The sequence below is a fragment of the Somniosus microcephalus genome, chromosome 13, assembly GCF_052327205.1.
Source record: "Somniosus microcephalus isolate GS21.2 chromosome 13, FLI_Smic_1.0, whole genome shotgun sequence".
NCBI classification, from domain to species: Eukaryota; Metazoa; Chordata; class Chondrichthyes; order Squaliformes; family Somniosidae; genus Somniosus; species Somniosus microcephalus.
Window position 1 is genome coordinate 33,313,922 of NC_140999.1, and position 13,206 is coordinate 33,327,127.

The window sequence follows — 13,206 nt, forward strand, 5'->3', positions numbered from 1 at the left end:
AACGATTTCGATCCCGATGTGGAAGATTGGGCCATGTATGTAGAACGCATAGAGATATATTGTAAGGCAAATAAAATATCAAATGATGATAAAGCACTAATCTTACTAAACTCAATGGGTGTGAAGACATACGGGCTATTGAAGCATCTTCTATCACCAGCTAAACCGGCGGATCAGACTTTCGCTAATATTGTTGCTGTCCTGAAGGATCATTTGAACCCCACACCGCTGATGTTAGCGGAACGGTTTAAATTTTATGCGAGAACGCAACTGAAAGAGGAAAGCAACGCGGAGTACTTGGTTGAACTGCGTAGACTAGCGAAATACTGTCAGTTTGGGGAAAATCTGACAGAGGCACTGAGAGACAAGTTCGTGTGTGGGTTGTCGAAGGAAGGAACACAAAAGCGACTACTCGAAGAGAACGATCTTACACTTGATAAGGCTGTCCTTATTGCAGCATCGCACGAAGCCGCAGCGAGAGGCACTGCGGAAATGCAGCTGAAGGCAGCGGTACTCAACGTGGATCAAATGGCTTCGGGTACAACGAAATGTTATCGTTGTGGGAAGACAACACACGATCAGAACCAATGCTGGTTTAAAAACCAGGAATGTAGAAAATGTGGCAAGCTTGGTCACATAGCTAAAGTATGCTGGTCAGGAAAGAAGACCAGCAACAAAAAAAAGTCACCGCAGGAAAAGTACAGCAAGGTACACAAGGTGGCTGAGAAGAGTTCGGATGAACAGAATTCGGATTCAGACTCCAACAGCAAGGAACTGGGTAGTCTGAGAATTCACAATGTGAGTAAGGAAGCTGACCGACAAACTATCTGGGTCACACTGCAGATAGCAGGAGTCCACGTGAAGATGGACTTGGACACCGGATCGGCGTTGACGGTCATGAATAAACAAGATTACAAAAAGTTATTCACACATATTCCCCTACGGGATACGAAGATAGTATTGCAAACATACACGGGGCAAAGAGTATACCCCATCGGAAAGATAAAAGTCAAGGTGAGACACAAGGGCAAAGAACACCAAGGAATGGACTTATATGTACTACCTGAGGGAGGTCCACCACTTCTGGGACGGGAGTGGATCAGGAAAATAAATATGGACTGGCACTCCCTAAAAGCAATAACGGTAGGTTCCGGAAAGAAAAATGTCAAACCTGCACGTTTGTCCAGAATATTGGATGAGGGCATATGCAACAGTGACAATGACAAAGCAGAGAGTGAGAACTCGGTGAAGACAATCAGCTCAGACTCTGGAACCGATGATGGTAAGACCAGCCCATGTGCAAAAGACAAGTCTAAAATGGACTTGCAGACTAATGAGGGAAAAACGAAGGAGTGCATAAATGCTTCAGAAGAGAACAAAGTATCAGAACAGATTTACACCGAACAACAACAACATAGCTTGACAGAGAATTCTGAGTCTGTCCAGTCTACAGACATGCACATTTCTGAGGAACACCGGGCTCGAACTCAACTCAATTTCAAACTACAACAGCAGTTGGAACAATTGATTCACCGTTTTGAGCAAGAGATGAATGCAAAGAAAAAGTTCTTTGACACAGAGTGGGAGAATCTGGAAAGACAGCTGAAGCAGCTGATTGAGAAAATGGAGCAGGAACACACAAACCGTTTGCGCGAGGAGGCCAAACGAATCAAAGCTGAGCAAGAAAGGGAATATGTCGAATTCATCAATCAGTTGAAAGCTAAGAAGAAAGAGCACCCTTTTGTGAGCAGTGTCAGCAGTAATAAGCCACTCAGGGAATTGGGGGCAGAGGCAAAAACTGAAGATGCTGCAGAGATCAAGTTGTTGCTGAAAGCGCTACTTCCAGAGCTTTGCTTCGAATTAAAGAATTGCCAGTTAAAATTGTGAAACCCTTGAGAGAGAAGATTGACATGGAGAAACATCGTGTCATTTTCGAATGCAAGGTTTCCAGGTCAAATGCTGCTGTCAAGTGGTATTACAAAGACAAAGAGATTCATCCCAGTAATAAATATGAGATTGTGAGTGAAGATGTGTACAGGAAGCTCGTTATTAATAATGTCGCTTTTGAAGATGAAGGCAACTACATGTGCGACGCCATAGATGACCAAAGCACAGCAAAGTTATATGTAGAAGAGCAATCAATTGCCATCATTAAACCCATATGTGATGTAGAAGTGTCAGAGCCAAGTGATGCCATTCTTGAGTGTGAGCTTTCAGTTGCTGACGTGAAGTCTCCAAAATGGATACTAAATGGTGAAATTCTTCATGCTTCTGAAGATGTGGACATTGAGCATCGTGGCACTATTCATCGTCTCACTCTGAAAAAAACAACTTGTAAGATGACCGGCTTGCTGCAGTTTATTGCAGGGAAATCAAAATCTGAGGCAAGGCTGACTATTAAAGAGCCTCCGTCAAAGGTAGTCAAAGAACTACAGAACATTACAGGGGAAGAGAAGCATTCTGCTACTTTGAGCTGTGAGTTTACACTTACTCCCAAGATGGTCAGATGGTACAAAGACCAGAGCTTACTCGAAGCTTCTGACCGTTACAAATTTAAACAAAATAAGAAGGTGATAGAACTTACCATTACAAATCTCACACCCAAAGACTCTGGTGAATATAGCTGCAAATCAAGTAATGCACAGACCGCAGCCACACTCACAGTTGAAGCTCCAAAAATAGAAATAATAAACCATTTGGAGGGCGTAGATACTGAGGAGGACAGCAATCTCGTATATTCATGTGAGTTGTCCCATGATGATGAAGATGATGATTCATCTGAACCATTATCACCCCTTCCAGGTCACGCACGTGGTCCCTCTGAACTGAGCCAAATCAGTAGGGAAGTAGGAAAACTTCCCAAGGGACTCGAGCCTTTAGAAGTCAGCAAGGCTGGTTCTGAAGTTGCGAAAGTTCAAGCTGTTAAGTCCAGTGAAGGACTGTTGGATGAGTCACCCCAGCAACGTGAACCTACTACACCACCGAGAACTACTACACCACCGAGGCGTTATCCGGACCGAGTCAGGAAGCGCAGGAGGCGCCTCCACAGAGACTGAATCTGTGAACTGTTTTCCGCAGAGACTGAATCTGTGAACTGTTTCCCGCAGAGACTGAATCTGTGAACTGTTTTTACATAAAGTTGGATATATATGTATGATGTTATGTTTAATGGGGAATAGGTATATTGTAAGCTAAAAAGGGAGGATTGTAGTGTATGTAACTGTTCCACCTTTAAGAGAACTATTGTATGTAACCGTCCACCTTTAAGGGAACTATTTTAAGGGTTGCACTACTTTATCTTGGTTGCTGTATACTGTAATACCGGCGGTGACCACACCGGTATATAAGTGCTGTGTAATGATTTATTGGGCAGTTCCGCCCTGACCTTCAACCAGTAAAGTCCTGTTAAAGTTTACTCTTGTGGTCTGTGTAGTAATTCGCAATATAACACACAGACTTAACAAGCTATAACAATGCAGTCGAGAATAATGTGCCATGACATTTGATGCATTGCTGCTGCTGCTGTAACCTAGCTAAGTTATTTTTCTGACAAATTTCCATTATACCCAAGTGTTAACGAGTATTAGCAGAATGTCTTTCATGCACAAATCATAGTATGTTGTTCCAAGTTTTCTATTGAACTCAATAACAACATAAACTACTTTAACAGCAACAACAGAAACATTGACAACAGGTACAGAGTCGACCACTGCAGCACTGACCTCGACATCAGTTCCTGCCTCAACAAGTACAGCAGCAGCAACAACTACAGGGAGCTCCGCTGCACCATTGACATCTGAATCAACGACAATCTCAACAGCACCTCTCAGTACAACAAGTGGTGAGTATCCTAGTAAATGTTTATCAGCAGTTTAATTCTGCTGCCTTTCAATCAATTGCAGGATTAGGAACACACAATGAAGCAACATCAATATTTTGTAGTTTTATTGTGTCTGCTAGAACAATGCAAGGGAGCATCATGAAACATGACATGTGGTGCATTGCTGCTGCTGCAACCTGGCTATGTTATCTTTCTGAGAAATTTCCATTATATCTAAGTGGTAAAAAGAAATACCAGTTAGACTTTCATCTACAAATCAACAGCATCTCAACAGCACCTCTCAGTACAACAAGTGGTGAGTATCCTAGTCAACCTTCATCAGCAGCTTCATTTTGAAGACTTTCAATAAAATGCAGGATTAGGAACACATAATGAAATAGCATCAAAATATTGTTGTTTTATTGTGTCTGTTGGAACAATGCAGAGGAGAACCATGTGCCATGACATTTGGTCCATTGCTGCTGCTGCAACCTAGCTATGTTGGGCTGGATTTTGCCAGCCCTGGGGAGGTGGGTTTGATGGCAGGACTTCAGGAAAATGGCAGAATTTGGGGCTGGGTGCCCAACCCGCACCCAATCCACCTCCGTGCAATCTTGCCAGGAGGTGGAAAGCGTCCTGCACTGGGTCCTGTCTCCTTGGAGGCGGGAACGGATTACAACCACTTAACTGCCTGTTAACAGGTAGTTAACAGGCAGATAAGAGGATTGTCCCCATTATGCCCACATAAGTGCGGGCTTCCCGAAGGCTCCGAAACCCGCCAGGGTCAGCGAGGCGAGTAGTGGGTCTGCGGGGGCAAAGGGGTCCAAAAGTATGCTGTGGAGGTGAGTGATGGGTGCAAGTGTGGAGAGGTGAGTATCTGAGGTAAGTGGAAAGTGTTAGAAAAAGTGTACTTACCTTTGTTTCTTCCTGCAGGCTTCAAAGCGGTGGGTATGCAGAGATTCTCACACCTCCGTGGCAGAGATGACAGATGGTCGGTGCCTTCTCCAAAGCAGTAACCATCTAATTTCTGCAACAGAAAGAGGTTTGATGAGGTCGTGACTTCAAGAACTCATCAAACTACAGAGAATGTTAGTGCTTGACAGCTTCACAGAGACAGATGAAATGTCATACGCTGACGTTCTCTGTAACCGGCTTCCCCTTAATTGGCCTGCTAAGCCCGCTGGGCAGGCTTCACAAGGTCAACCAAGGGAAAATAGCGTGGTTTGGCCAGATGTTGTTAGAGATGGGACTGAAACCTGACATGTGGGAATCCCTCCTCCAAAAACTCCCCACTGGTAAAATCCAGCCCGTTTTATTTCTGTGAAATTTCCATTTTAATTGAAGTATTAAAATGAAATAGCAGTTTGTCTTTCATGCACAAATCATAGTATGCTGTTCCAAGTTTTCTGTTTGCATCAATAACAACATAAACTACTTTAACAGCATCAATAGAAACATCGACTGCAAGTACAGAGTCGACCACTGCAGCACCGACCTCGACATCAGCTCCTGCCTCAACAAGTACAGCAGCAGCAACAACTACAGGGAGCTCTACTCCAGCACTGACATCTGAATCAATGAGCATCTCAACAGCACCTCTCAGTACAACAAGTGGTGAGTATCCCAGTAAACCTTTATCAGCACTTTCATTCTGATTCCTTTCAATCAAATGCAAGATTAGGAAAACATAATGAAAGAACATCAAAATGTTGTAGTTTTATTGTGTCTGCTAGAACAATGCAGGGGAGAATCATGTGCCTTGACATTTGGTGCATTGCTGCTGCTGCAACCTGGCTATATTGTCCCGTATATTCCGATGCCTACAGGTGTGTATGCGCTGTGTACACACCCGTAAGAACATCGGAAATGCCGGTTTCAGGCATGCGAAGCGCATGCACTGAAAACCGGTATTTCCGATCTGTCAAGAATGCTCTTGACAGATCGGACGCCTGCCCTGGAGAAGGGCCTCTGCGGGCGGGTAGTTCCACTTTCTGGAGAACCTCCGCCCGCAGAAAACCCTGAGAAATCTTACACCTGATAAAAGCGTAAGGCCTGCTTTTACCAGCATATGAGTTGAAAAAAGTAAAAAAAATATATATTTTTCGCTGATTTATAATGTTAAAATACTTTTTAAAAAGGTATGTTTATTTTTAGCCCTGTAAAAACTTTGATTATTTTTTTAGAAAATTAAATTTTTGTTTACAATATTTAATTTATTGTAATTTAAACTCATTTAAAAAATGTGATGTTTTAAAAAAAAATTACTTTATGTTTTACTGTGTTTTTGGGGTGATCTCCATTCAGATATTTGACAGGTCTATCTGTCAAGTGTATGAAGGGAGATTCCCTTCTCCTATTGGCTCCCTTTGGCCCACATGATCCAAGAGACGCTTGCTAACCGCATGCTCCTCTGGTATACGTGCTTGCGCATTTCGAGTTTGGAGAGGCCCAGGAGCGGAAGTGTACGCACCTTGGGAGACCTCAGGAAAGTTGGTAGATTTTTTCCAGATCGGAGGCCTCCGCACACAGGAAGCCACCGATTGGAAAATACGAGCCAATATCTTTCAGATAGATTTCCATTATACCCAAGTGGTAACAAGAAATAGCAGTTTGTCTTTCATCCACAATTCATAGTATGTTGTTCTAAGTTATTTGTTTGAATATAACAAAATTAACGACTTTAACAGCATCAACAGAAACATCGACTGCAAGTACAGAGTCGACCACTGCAGCACCGACCTCGACATCAGTTCCTGCTTCGACAAGCACAGCAGCAGCAACAACTACAGGGAGCTCTACTCTAGCATTGACCTCTGAATCAACGACCATCTCAACAGCACCTCTCAGTACAACAAGTGGTGAGTATCCTAGTTAACCGTTATCAGCAGTTTCATTCAGATTCCTTTCAAATGCCAGGCAATGACTATCTCCAACAAGCGAGAATCTAACAACCGCCCCTTGACATTCAATGACATTACCATCACCGAATTCACCACCGTCAACATCCTGGGGGTTACCATTGACCAGAAACTTAACTGGACCAGCCACATAAATAATGTGGCAACAAGAACAGGTCAGAGGCTAGGTATTCTGCAGTGAGTGACTCACCTCCTGACTCTCCAAAGCATTTCCATCACCTACAAGGCGCAAGTAAGGAGTGTGGTGGAATACTCTCCACTTGCCTGGATGAGTGCAGCTTCAACAACACTCAAGAAGCTTGACACCATTCAGGACAAAGCAGCCCGCTTGATTGGCACCCCGTCTACCACCTTAAACATTCACCCCCTCCACCACCGGCATACCGTGCCTGCAGTGTGTACCATCTACAAGATGCACTGCAGCAACTCACCAAGGCGTCTTCAGCAGCACCTCCCAAACCCGCAACCTCTTCCACCTAGAGGGACAAGGGCAGCAGACGCATGGGAACACTACCATCTCCAAGTACCCCTCCAAGTCACACACCATCTGACTTAGAAGCATATCACCTATCCTTCATCGGCGCTGGGTCAAAATCATGGAACTCCCTACCGAACAGCACTGTGGGAGTACCTTCACCACAATGTTCAAGGAGGTGGCTCACCACCACCTCCTCAAGGGCAATTAGGGATGGGCAATAAATGCTGGCCTTGCCAGCGAAGCCCACATCCCATAAACGAATAAAAAAATATATAATGCAGGATTAGGAACACGTAATGAAACAACATCAAAATGTTGCACTTCTATTGTGTCAGCTAGAACAATGCAGTCGAGAATAATGTGCCATGACATTTGGTGCATTGCTGCTGCTGCTGCAACCTGGCTATGTTATGTTTCTGACAAATTTCCATTATACCCAAGTGGTAACAAATATTAGCAGAATGGGTAGGAATTTAACTCAGGAGTCGGGACTACAACTTTCGAGGTTGTAGTCCCGCCTCCATCGAGATGCGGTCAATCCACGCGATTTTAACTTGACTGACCTTGTTGAGCCCGCCCAGCGGGCTCAGCAGGCCAATTAAGGGCCACGCAGCAACAGGTGACATCACAGCCTTAAATGTCATCTGTCAAGAGATTTTGACAGATGAAATATCAGCGTTTCACAGCTGTTTGAAGCTGTCAAACATTGACAGTCTTACTTCTAACCTGAGCCCTTCTCCACAGACTCAGTTAGAAATCTCTCCTGCACAGAAAGCTGCAGGCTGTCACTTTTGACAGTTCGCAGCCATTCTGCTTTCTGTGCCGGTGAGATGAGGGACTCCCGGGACCTAAAGGAAGGAAGACTGTAAAGGTAAGAAAAGGTAATTTACACTTCTTTAATCACTTTAAACACAGCAAACACACTTAGATTTGCACTCATGCAAACATCACTCACCTGAACACTGACATCTCGACCCCTCCAAGTCCTTCAACTCGACGGCCCACCTCCTCTAACTTGGCGTGGTTTGGAGCCGTCGGGAATCCCACAATTCAAGCTTTAAAATAGGGATTCGGCTAAAAACTGCCTGTTAACAGGCAGTTAATTGGCACTAATCCCTTCCCACCTCGGGTAGGCATGTACTAGTGCGGGGCGGGCACCCACCTCCTTTGAAACTGGCATGGAGTCGGGTTTGGGTGCGGGATGGGATCGGAACACCTGATTTCGGGATTTTAACTCCCCGTACGCCTCCGATCCCGACACCACAGCACAATGAAAATCCTGCCCAGTGCCTTTCATGCACAAATTATAGTATGTTGTTCCAAGCTTTCTAATCACCTCATTAACAACATAAACTACTTTAACAGCATCAACAGAAACATCGACTGCAAGTACAGAGTCGACCACAGCAGCACTGACCTCGACATCAGCTCCTGTGCCAACAAGTACAGCAGCAGCAACAACTACAGGGAGCTCTACTCCAGCACTGACATCTGAATCAATGACCATCTCAACAGCACCTCTCAGTACAACAAGTGGTGAGTATCCTAGTCAACCTTTAACAGCAGTTTCACTCTGATTCCATTCAATATAATGCAGGATTACGACCACATAATGAAACAACATCAAAATGTTGTAATTTTATTGTATCTGCTAGAACAATGCAGGGGAGCATCATGCACCATCACATTTGGTGCATTGCTGCTGCTGCAACCTGGCTATGTTTGATTTCTGAGAAATTTCCATTTTACCCAAGTGGTAGCAAGAAATAACAGTTTGTCTTTCATCTACAAATCAAAATTTGTTGTTCCAAGTTTTCTCATTTGCCTCTATAACAACATAAACTACTTCAACAGCAACAACAGAAACATCGCCTGCAAGTACAGAGTCGACCACTGCAGCACCAACCTCGACATCAGCTCCTGCCTCAACAAGCACAGCAGCAGCAACAACTACAGGGAGCTCTACTCCAGCACTGGCACCTGAATCAACGACCATCTCAACAGCACCTCTCAGTACAACACGTGGTGAGTATCCCAGTAAACCTTTATCAGCAGTTTCATTCTGAAGACTTTCAATCAAATGCAGGATTAGGAACACATAAAGAAACAACATCAAAATGTTGTAGTTTCATTGAGTCTGCTAGAACAAGGCAGGGGAGAATCATGTGCCATGACATTTGGTGCATTGCTGCTGCTGCAACCAGGCTATGTTGGGCTGGATTTTGCCTGCCCTGGGGAGGCGGGTTTGATGGCAGGACTGCCGGGAAAATGGCAGAGTTTGGGGGCGGGTGCCCGACCCGCACCCAACCCGCCTCCGTGCAATCTTGCCAGGAGGCGGGTAGCCGTCCTTTGCCGGATCCTGTCTCCTTGGAGGCGGGAAAGGATTACAGCCATTTAACTGCCTGTTAACAGGTAATTAACTGGCAGATAAGAGGATTAACCCCATTTTGCCCTCACAAGTGCGGGCTTCCCGAAGGCTCCGAAACCCGCCAGGGTAACCGAGGGGAGTAGTGGGTCTGCGGCGTTCAGAGGGGTCCAAAAATGTGCTGTGGAGGTGCATAATGGGGGCAATTGTGGAGCGGTGAGTATCTGACGTAAGTGGGAAGTGTTAGAAAAAGTGTACTTACCTTTGTTTCTTCCTGCAGGCTTCAATCGGTGGGTATGCGGAGATTCTCTTACCTCCGTGGCCGTTGCCTTCTCCAATGCAGCAGCCATCTAATTTCTGCAAAAGAAAGAGGTTTGATGAGGTCTTGACTTCAAGAACTCATCAAACTACAGAGAATGTTAGTGTTTGACAGCTTCACAGAGCTGTCAAACGATGACCCATTCATCTGATCAAACGTCATACGCTGACGTTCTCTGTAACCGGCTTCCCCTTAATTGGCCTGCTAAGCCCACTGGGCAGGCTTAACAAGGTCAATCAAGGAAAAATAGCGTGGGTTAGCCACAAGTTGATGGAGACGGGACTGAAACCGGACATGTGAGAATCCCGCCTCCAAAAACTCCCCATTGGTAAAATCCAGCCCGTTATCTTTCTGAGAAATTTCCATTTAATGGAAGTGTTAACATGAAATAGCAGTTTGTCTTTCATGCACAAATCATAGTTTGTTGTTCCAAGTTCTCTGTTTGCCTCTATAACAACATAAACTACTTTAACAGCGTCAACAGAAACATCGCCTGCAAGTACAGAGTCGACCACTGCAGCACCAACCTCGACATCAGCTCCTGCCTCAACAAGCACAGCAGCAGCAACAACTACAAGGAGCTCTACTCCAGCACTGACATCTGAATCAACGAGCATCTCAACAGCACCTCTCAGTACAACAAGTGGTGAGTATCATAGTAAACCTTTATCAGCAGTTTTATTCTCAAGACTTTCAATTGCCAGGCAATGACTATCTCCAACAAGCGAGAGTCTCATCACCGCCCCTTGACATTCAATGGCATTACCATCACCAAATTCCCCACCATCAACATCCTGGGGGTTACCATTGACCAGAAACTTAACTGGACCAGCCACATAAATACTGTGGCAACAAGAGCAGGTCAGAGGCTAGGTATTCTGCGGTGAGTAACTCACCTCCTGACTCCCCAAAGCCTTTCCATCATCTACAAGGCACAAGTAAGGAGTGTGATGGAATACTCTCCACTTGCCTGGATGAGTGCAGCTCCAATAACACTGAAGAAGCTCGACACCATCCAGGACAAAGCAGCCCGCTTGATTAGCACCCCATCTACCACCTTAAACATTCACTCCCTTCACCACCGGCATACTGTGGCTGCAGTGTGTACCATCTACAAGATGCACTGCAGCAACTCGCCAATGCTTCTTCGGCAGCACCTCCCAAACCCGCGACCTCTTCCACCTAGAGGGACAAGGGCAGCAGACGCATGGGAACACCACCATCTCCAAGTCCCCCTCCATGTCACACACCATCTGACTTAGAAGCATATCACCTATCCTTCATCGTCGCTGGGTCAAAATCCTGGAACTCCCGACCTAACAGCACTGTGGGAGTACCTTCACTACATGGACGGCAGCGGCTCACGAAGGCGGCTCACTACCACCTCCTCAAGGGCAATTAGGGATGGGCAATAACTACTGGCGCCGCCAGCGAAGCCCACATTCCATGAACTAATAAAAAGATATAAAATGCAGGATTAGGAACACATAATGAAACAACATCAAAATGTTGCACTTCTGTTATGTCAGCTAGAACAATGCAGACCAGAATAATGTGCCAAGACATTTGGTGCACTGCTGCTGTGACCTGGCTATCTTATTTTTCTGACAAATTTCCATTATACCCAAGTGTTAACAAGTATTAGCAGAATGTCTTTCATGCACAAATCATAGTATGTTGTTCGAAATTTTCTAACTACCTCATTAACAACATAAACTACTTTAACAGCAACAACAGAAACATCGACTGCAAGTACAGAGTCGACCACTGCAGCACCGACCTCGACATCAGCTCCTGCCTCAACAAGCACAGCAGCAGCAACAACTACAGGGAGCTCTACTCCAGCACTGACATCTGAATCAACGACCATCTCAACAGCACCTCTCAGTACAACAAGTGGTGAGTATCCTAGTAAACATTTATCAGCAGTTTCATTCTGATTCCTTTCACTATAATGCAGGATTAGGAACACATAATGAAACAACATCAAAATGTTGTAGTTTTATTGTGTCTGCTAGAACAATGCAGGGGAGAACCATGTGCCATGACATTTGGTCCATTGCTGCTGCTGCAACCTAGCTATGTTGGGCTGGATTTTGCCAGCCCTGGGGAGGTGGGTTTGATGGCGGGACTGCTGGGAAAATGGCAGAATTTGGGCGGGTGCCTAATCCGCACCTAACCCGCCTCCGTGCCATCTTGCCAGGAGGCGGGAAGACGTCCTACGCCGGGTCCTGTCTCCTTGGAGGCGGGAATGAATTACAGCCACTTAACTGCCTCTTAACAGGTAGCTAACAGGCAGATAAGAGGATTATCTCCATTCTACCCACACAAGTGCAGGCTTCCCAAAGGCTCCGAAACCCGCCAGGGTCACCGAGGTGAGTAGTGGGTCTGCGGGGGTCGGCGGGGTCCAAAAGTGGAGGTGTGTGATGGGTGCAAGTGTGGAGAGGTGATTATATGAGTTAAGTGGAAAGTGTTAGAAAAAGTGTACTTACCTTTGTTTCTTCCTCTAGTCTTCAATCGTTGTGTATGCGGAGAGTCTCGCACCTCCGCGGCAGAGATGACAGATGGCCGTTGCCTTCTCCAATGCAGCAGCCATCTAATTTCTGCAAAAGAAAGAGGTTTGATAAGGTCTTGACTTCAAGAACTCATCAAACTACAGAGAATGCCAGTGTTTGACAGCTTCACAGAGCTGTCAAATGATGACCATTCATCTATCAAATGTTTTTGACAGATGAAATGTCATACGCTGACGTTCTCTGTAACTGGCTTCCCCTTATTTGGCCTGCTAAGCCCACTGGGCGGGCTTAACAAGATCAATCAAGGAAAAATAGCGTGGGTTGGCCAGAAGTTGATGGAGGCGGGACTGAAACCTGACATGTGGGAATCCCGCCTCGAAAAACTCCCCATTGGCAAAAAGCAACCCGTTATCTTTCTGAGAAATTTCCATTTATTGGAAGTGTTAACATGAAATAGCAGTTTGTCTTTCATGCACAAATCATAGCATATTGTTCCAAGTTTTCTGTTTGCCTCTATAACAACATAAACTACATTAACAGCACCGACAGAAACATCGACTGCAAGTACAGAGTTGACCACAGCAGCACCGACCTCAACATCAGCTCCTGCCTCAACAAGCACAGCAGCAGCAACAACTACAGGGAGCTCTACTCCAGCACTGACATCTGAATCAACGACCATCTCAACAGCACCTCTCAGTACAACAAGTGGTGAGTATCCTAGTAAACCTTTATCAGCAGTTTCATTCTGCCAGGCAATGATTAACTCCAACAAGCGAGAGTCTAACCA

General features: G+C 45.3%; 1 protein-coding gene across 1 annotated transcript in view; it reads left to right on the forward strand.

The window, feature by feature from the left end:
* LOC147108196 (uncharacterized) overlaps positions 1 to 13,086 on the forward strand; it is a 41,809-nt gene extending 28,723 nt beyond the window's left edge. Inside the window, exons 14-19 of the mRNA XM_086005993.1 lie at positions 3,671 to 3,841; positions 6,517 to 6,678; positions 8,582 to 8,752; positions 10,376 to 10,546; positions 11,629 to 11,799; positions 12,902 to 13,086. Of these exons, the coding sequence (XP_085862119.1) occupies positions 3,671 to 3,841; positions 6,517 to 6,678; positions 8,582 to 8,752; positions 10,376 to 10,546; positions 11,629 to 11,799; positions 12,902 to 13,086 (1,031 nt within the window). The remainder of the gene's footprint in view (positions 1 to 3,670; positions 3,842 to 6,516; positions 6,679 to 8,581; positions 8,753 to 10,375; positions 10,547 to 11,628; positions 11,800 to 12,901) is intronic.
* Positions 13,087 to 13,206: the final 120 nt, after the last annotated feature.